General features: G+C 38.1%; 1 protein-coding gene across 1 annotated transcript; it reads left to right on the top strand.

Annotated features, from left to right (window-relative positions):
* Nucleotides 1-485: 485 nt before the first annotated feature.
* On the top strand, nt 486-4,324 carry LOC106511295 (UDP-N-acetylglucosamine transporter; the record flags this gene model as incomplete). Its single annotated transcript, XM_014000047.1, is given in 3 exon segments — nt 486-604; nt 754-887; nt 968-4,324. Coding segments are annotated over 3 exon segments (344 nt in total), but the record flags the coding sequence as incomplete, so codon positions are not given.
* Nucleotides 4,325-7,394: the final 3,070 nt, after the last annotated feature.

The raw sequence follows: 7,394 nt of genomic DNA, 5'->3' as shown, positions 1-7,394 counted from the left end.
GCCCACCACCACCACCACGATTAAAATAAATCCTAGGGGAAACCCTGGGTAATTTAAAACATTTACCTGAAGGTATAAGTTGTAATGTCCTTTGTGATTCAGCTTGATTTCCTTTGTACTGCACGGCTGCAACGTTCTGTGAGATTCATATGAGAGGTATCAATAAGTTTAGCTGCCTGTTTGATGAATCTGGTGAGTTTTTTTCTTGTTTTTGTAAAGTTAAACCATGACAAGATATTAAATATAAGGACTGGTTCTATGAGTGACAGGTAGTCTATAGGTAAGATGTCCTGTTTGACCTTGAAACCCTTTAGCCTTCTCAGGAGAAACATGTTTTTTTTTTTTGTTAAGCCCATCTACATGTTGTGAGGACAGGTGACAGTCAGTCTAAATAATTAAATTTCTTTCTTTCTGAGTTTCATCTATAAATAAACTAAATGTTTCTCAGTAGAACTCTCTCTAACGGGTTGTTGGTGTGTTTCCAGGGATGTTTGGCCTGGTGTTTGGCCTCTTTGGGATGTTAGCCTACGATGGGGAGAGRGTGAGAGAGTCGGGGATGTTTCAGGGCTACAACACCATCACCTGGACCGTCGTAGCCCTACAGGTAACCATTACTCCTGACACACAGCGGGTTTGCACGATAGCCGTCACATRTCACATAACAGACTGAGTTTTTGTGGAAATCGACTTTGTGTTGGCCCCTTCAGGTCAGGCCTTTGTCCATCTGTGCCTGTGTGTTTGTTGTTTCTCCAGGCTCTGGGTGGTCTGGTCATAGCAGCGGTCATCAAGTATGCAGACAACATCCTGAAAGGCTTTGCTACATCGCTCTCCATCATCCTGTCCACACTTATATCCTACTTCTGGCTGCAGGACTTCGACCCTACGAGGTAAAACAACCAGTCGGTTTTTCCTTTTCGTTGTTGATTGTATTTCCGGAGCTCACGGTGGCGTTTGTTGCAACATACAGCGTGTTCTTCCTTGGAGCCATTCTGGTCATCGTGGCTACTTTCCTATATGGCTACGAAGGCAAGCAGAGCCCCAACCCCAGCAGGGCGTAGGCTGACTCTCCGGCAGCCGTGGGAGGTCGTGTCGAAGCCTCGAGTCGGAGGGCAGAGAGGCTGATGGGAAAAGGAGGGGAAAGGTCTTCGTCACATMCTGTGATCAGAGGAGGAAGAGCAGCAAAAGGTTCAAATAAATGCAAGCACAACACTGTGGTGGCTCTCACACCAAAGTGCCTCAGCCGTGAAGGATATGCTGTTTGTTACTGTCGCAGAGAGATTTCTGGGTGCCACGCCTACAGAGCAGGAGCGATGTTACCAAGTGATGGTGTTTGTTACGAACCAGTCTGACTGCCAGTCACACCTTCACTACAACCGCTCACACAAACAGACTGCAGGATGGGCCTTCAGGAACAATGTAGTTATTGTTTGTCTTGTTCAGTTTGTATGTCTGGTAGCACATTTCAGGGTCAGATTAACTCACCAAATTATTGTTATTTTCAGAGTTAGATTAACATGATGAGCTCTGACCCTGTTCACATCAACATGGAGGAAAACAAAGTTTTCCAGCTTCGTTTGCGCCTCTCATCTACACGCAGACGGCTTTTTGGTGGGAAAAAACATTCCGATTTTTGCTTTGCATACTTGATATTTGTACAAGCTCTGTTTTCGGTGCCTCTACGTAAAGTTGACAGAGATTAAAACCCCCGATGCCCCTTGCTCTTTATTTCTTTAAGCTGAGTTGTACATCTGGTCCCTTTATTCTAACTCTGCCGATATTAAACTTGGTCAACTATTGATTAATTTTACTGTCATAAAAGTCAACCATAGACTATATAATAGACCAAAGGTCCCCATCTTTTCTCATTAGACCCAGTTTACAGAAGCTGCCATGTTTTTGTTTTTGTTTTTTGTTGGTTTTTTTTAACCAGAGTCTGTGCAGAAGCAACATGAAGCTTCAAGTCTTGTCTGTCCTCGGCACACACTCATGACCTTTCTTTTAGGGTTGGGTGGTATTGATCATGTTTATACCGTGTTATATACGGTATTGTGGGGGTGGGGTGTGTGGGGTGGTCTGTAATTAATAATCAACAGTGATACGACTGCTTGTGAGCATTTACATTCATAGCTTCACATTCTACAGTCAGAGAGGCATGGGGAAAAAAGTTGGCTATTGCTGTCCCTCAATCTGAAAGCAGCAGGAGAGGAGTCACAGAATGACTTTTTCCCTTTTTTATGTCAAATAGATCAAAATACTTCCAACTACGACTTTTTAGGGTTTTAAGTTTCAAAATAATTGGACTCTTACCATGGCTGTATCCACGCTGCTGCATACTTCTAGCCAGTCTTTGTGCTGATAAAGTTTGCAGATATTTTCTTGTCTGCAGTAAGCAGCTCCTTGTCTCAAAAAGGAAAAATAAATAAATAAATAAATAAATGGTGGTCCCTGATGGTGTGAGTCAGCATTACACCTTTTCCTGAACCAGCAATTTATGTTTCTTTTCTTTATTTTAAACCTTGTTCGGACTTAAGAGGTGCATGGGGGGTGGGGGTCTGCTCCCACCTCCTCCTGTGTTTGTCTTCTGAATGAGCGGAGGTGGTCAGAACACCCATCAGTAACATTATGGAGCACCTTCTGAAAGAGTCTCGGATGTTTATGTCCCAGTTTTCATAGCAGCCTTGTGGAAATTTGGCGCATCACCTCACATGACTCATACTGTTATTCYTTTTAAACACTGTCACCATATTTTAATACGGCAGTATACCAAAATACCATCACACCACCAAAGCCTCCTTTCTCTAAGCATGAAATAACTAATTACTGCTAAAAATGCAGATTTAAACATGCAGCAGCAAGGTGAATCAACAGGAACCAGTTTTTTTTTCTTATTTCACAAGTTCTATATGGGAAGCTGGTCTCGTTTTAACTTCCTGGTTCTGCTCAGAGGTCCAGTATATAAAGTTAATGATGTCAACATTATTGCCACCAAGTCAAGCAGCATGGTTATTTATGTTTACTGGAAGTTTCTCTCAACTAGAAAGAGAATTTTTCTTTGTGCTGAAAACAAAAACCCTGTGGAGTTGTGTATGAAGGGCCTTAAGGTAAAAATGAGCTGTGGATAGCAACTTGTTTCCTATACTTTATAGTAACTACACCTTATTTAGCCTTATTTAAACCATTAATAAAGGTGTTTATTGCTTATTAAGTATGAATAATTCTTAATGATGTTTTCATTGTTAACTAACCATTTATTAATGAGTAGGTAYGACTGAATAAGGTATAGTTATAAAGTGCTACCCTTTTCTTTTTGTTTAATTAGGTTTAATGGATGTTTTTTGTTGTTTATTCGAAKGGAAGGAGCAGGAATGTCTTCAAACATAAAACMTGTCTCTGATTGGAGACTCAAATATTCAGCTGTATTTGAGGTGTTCAGTTTAWAAGCACTGGTCAAACTGATGTAGAAATCTTCTGTCTTCTTTTACCTTCAGAAATAATTTGTTCAAAAAAGGACGTTTTAGCTTGAAATCCTGCCACCCTGAATATTCATGGCACTTAAAATCTAAACTATAAATCTAAATAAACAGTTTAATCCTGTTTAACTGAACTGAAGTTACTTTTTAAAGCCAGTCTTGTTTGTTGTGTTTTGTTGTTGACTCTGTGGTGAAACAATCAGATATGTATGAGGGAATGTGTGATTTAATATTTGTTTTTATGTTTTGAACTACTTTTGGGAGAAAGCGAGTGTAACGATTAACTTTAGCTACCATGTCTGAATCTGTTAAARCAAAATAATAATTTATGAGAAAGGGTTATTGCTGAAGTTTTCTATCATGCAACACAAATGTTTGTGTTTTCTGTTCAGAGTGGGATGGGTTAATTTGGGGACAAATTAGCAGTTTTTGGGTTGAGTTTTATGTTTTTGTTGTGCAATAAAAGGTATTTGAAATCTGAAAGAAGTGTTCACACAAAACTAAAGTGCTTTTTTTTTACATTAAGAAATTAGTTAAAAATGTCAATTGAAACATTTGCTACTGAACTTTATCGTGTTCATGCATTTCTTACATCATTTTTTATTTGATGTGTTTGAATCCATGAAGAAGTCAGACCTGAGCTGACGAGCTGTAAACCTCATAAAGTGAAAACATTTACACTTTGAGAAGTTGGGCATTGTTTTTAATGAGTTCAAAAACACTTCGTGCAAAAGGCGGGAAGTTTAAATAAAAAAAAGCAAATGGACTCATGTCTGTTTCACATGAAAACACTGTAAAACACCATCAGCAACCTTTTTATTTTTATTTTTAATAAATCACTTTAATCTCACAAAGCTGAGATCTCTGCCTGATCTTTGACCTCACAGGTAAATAACACTGAATACTACAGATACCAGACTGCACCTCATCATCAAATTTATTTGTTTTAATTAGAAAAATTAGTTTTCTCTGTTTTTTTTAAAATAAAAAGTCAATTCTTACAGTCTAATAAAGACCCTCCTTCATTCTGTCACACATGCTGCTTTTTATGGTTTGTCTTGATTGTCAGATGTATTAGACGGCTCACGGTCTGCTCCCGAGTCCTGGTTCTGGACTCTGAGGCTCCAGTCCGTTGTCGCACTGAATAAGGTGTGTACACGTSGAAGGCATGAAGCAGCGTGAGAATCATAATGTGGTAACATTCATCTCAGAAGTTCAGGTTATTTTTACAGTTTGTTACTGAGGATGAATGAAGGAAACAAACTTTAAACATGATGTTCTGACTTTTTGTTTCAGTCCTTATCAACCGCTGGTCTCTTAAAATGTCTCAGAAACCAGTGGATTTGTTTTTATATTGTGCTTGAAGAAATAAGTGATTAACTGTTGGCGTCGCTCCAATTCAAACAGTGGAGTACGGATGTATGGAGGAAAGTTCACGGCAAAGTAAATTTGCTCAAGGTCATGAATAAAGTAACCTGAATTTAAGAAAATTACCACAGCTGATCAATATTAGCAACACAAAAATGGCAGTCAGTTTTACAGATAACGAACTAAAAATGTATGTGGTATGGTAGCTGAGAGTCGTTCATAAAACCTCCTCCACACACAGATCACGATGCCTGAGACTGAACAGAACCTTCTGAAACAGAGTTTTCTGTCATATTCCTACATGGATGATCTAAAACTGGAAAGAACGGTGAATATTTAGGCCTTTAATTCTTTATTGTTCATGGACGAATAGCAAAGGAGAGCGTCAACTTGTCTTTAAACTGTTTTCTCTCCAGCTCCAGTTTATTTACAAATGATGGGCTTCAGTGAACCAACCTGCCATACAGTCCCCCTAAAGATAATTTATCTTGAGAAATTAACTAACTTTGCTCATTTTAAGGCCCTGTCACGCTATAACGTTTGAAACAACTCGTGTTAACTTGTGAAAATGTAATGACTATATATCATTTATACAATCATATAAACAATATAATTTAGTATTTCAAAAGAGGCAAGTCATCCAAAACATCATAGTGTGACGGGACCTTTGAACAGAACTTTATTTTTGTTTATGGTTAAAATAAAATTAAAAAAATACAGCTCAAGCATTAGCATCCTAACCTGCTAATTTAAGCTGAATACATCAATTCTTTTATCTGTAAGGAGCATATCAGCATTGTTAGACTTTTGGTTTAATGATTTTATAGAAATTCTTCATATTTTCTTAGCAAATTATATGCGACAAATATTTAAACTCTAGCCTGGCCCTTGCCTTCCTGCGCAGTTACGCTCAATTCTAGTTTCCCTTCCTTGAACGAAGCAAAGTGAAGGTCTGGTTTTTATCAGGCTATTTAAACTCCTTCACTGCAACAGTTTCTATAAAAAATTGCAATGTTTTTGGATTTATAAATATAACATAAAGACAGCCTGTCAAAAACCTTGAAGTGATTCTAATTTAAGCCAATGGGGGGTGGGGTGGGGGGTGGGGGCGCACCGCTGATTGGCCCCAGCAGGTGCCACCCCCAAATTATTAACAAGTGGGTGAGGATCTTGCATTTTGTATTTGTTCTGTGATACAACTGTACTATATGCTCATTTTAGATGTGTATGTTTGAAATAAGATTAATAATAGTGGTTAGCTTAATCTGGGATTAGCACAGACAATCAGCATGTGATCATTCTTAGATACTCCTCAACAAATTTCATCGCAAGTCTTAATGACTGAATTATAGCATTTTAAATTCAACTGTGGTGGATTAAGGATAGGATTATCAACTGTGGAATGAAGGATTTTTTAAACACAAGTGTGAATTTTATCATCCATCACATCCTGTAGAGTCGAAGAAGCTGAAGAAACCTGAACGCAAGAGGACAACGTTCAGAATAATGTCGAATACTGCATGTAAACAATCCTGCATTTCAAATGTTTACAGAGGGAGATACACAGACACTGTGACAGAACAGTTTGCCACTTCACTACAAACCAGACCTCTTTCACTGGACTCGTTTAAGATTAGCGGATGTTTAAAAGTCAAATCAGTAATCTGCTAATCTGCAGGGAGGGAGCAACATATAAACATCTTGCGAAGATGTTCACTAAGATAAGGCCGATCCTAATTTTACATTTATTACAGCAGCATGAAAACACAGTAAAACAAGACCCAAAGGGTTGTGACATGAAGACATGATGTAACATGTTGCTGGTGTCCAAAATCTACATGTTTTTTTTTTCCAGAATAAAGGCTGATATGTTGTTCTGGTATTTATAAGGTAATTGTTTTAAAATATTAGCTGTGTAGCACAAAAAGTAATGAAATTTGTGTTTTGTAGATGATTTCTTTGTTGTAACAATGCTTCCTGGCAATAAATCTTAAACTGTTGAAAAGTCTGTTTATTTCCTTTTTAAATGGTGCCACATATAACATGTATTTGTGGGATGAGCTGTGGAGCTGAGTATGTGGGTTGTGCACATGGAAWTTTTGCCAAATCGTCTTTGCCAAACAGCTCATTTTGCTGATTTATTGACACTTGTTTTAAGCTTCTACCCMCAGATGCTGCCAATCAAGTGCTCTGTATAAGAATTATTGCCAAGAAGCATTGTCACAACAAAGAACTCATCTACCAAACACATTTACTGTAATTACTTTGTGTGTGTGTATTCATACTTGTAAAAAATGTAGCAAGAACTACTATTGCAGGTCTTCATGTATAATTATTAACTTTGCACAACTTTTTTTCAGTCCTGAAAGTCAAATTGTAATATTGTTTCATCCTTTTGCCCTGGAGGGAAACGTATCTGAGTTCGAAGAAGGCAGAACAAGATGAAGTTGCTGTGCAGTGACAAAAAAAAAACAAAAAAAAAAAACTAATCTTTCGTCTGAGCTTCAAATGGAAATGTGATGTGTGTGTGTGTGTGTGTGTGTGTGTGTGTGTGTG

The sequence above is a fragment of the Austrofundulus limnaeus genome, unplaced genomic scaffold, assembly GCF_001266775.1.
Source record: "Austrofundulus limnaeus strain Quisiro unplaced genomic scaffold, Austrofundulus_limnaeus-1.0 Scaffold2652, whole genome shotgun sequence".
NCBI classification, from domain to species: Eukaryota; Metazoa; Chordata; class Actinopteri; order Cyprinodontiformes; family Rivulidae; genus Austrofundulus; species Austrofundulus limnaeus.
Note: the sequence above shows the minus strand (reverse complement) of the source record. Positions and strands in the feature narration are given on the sequence as shown.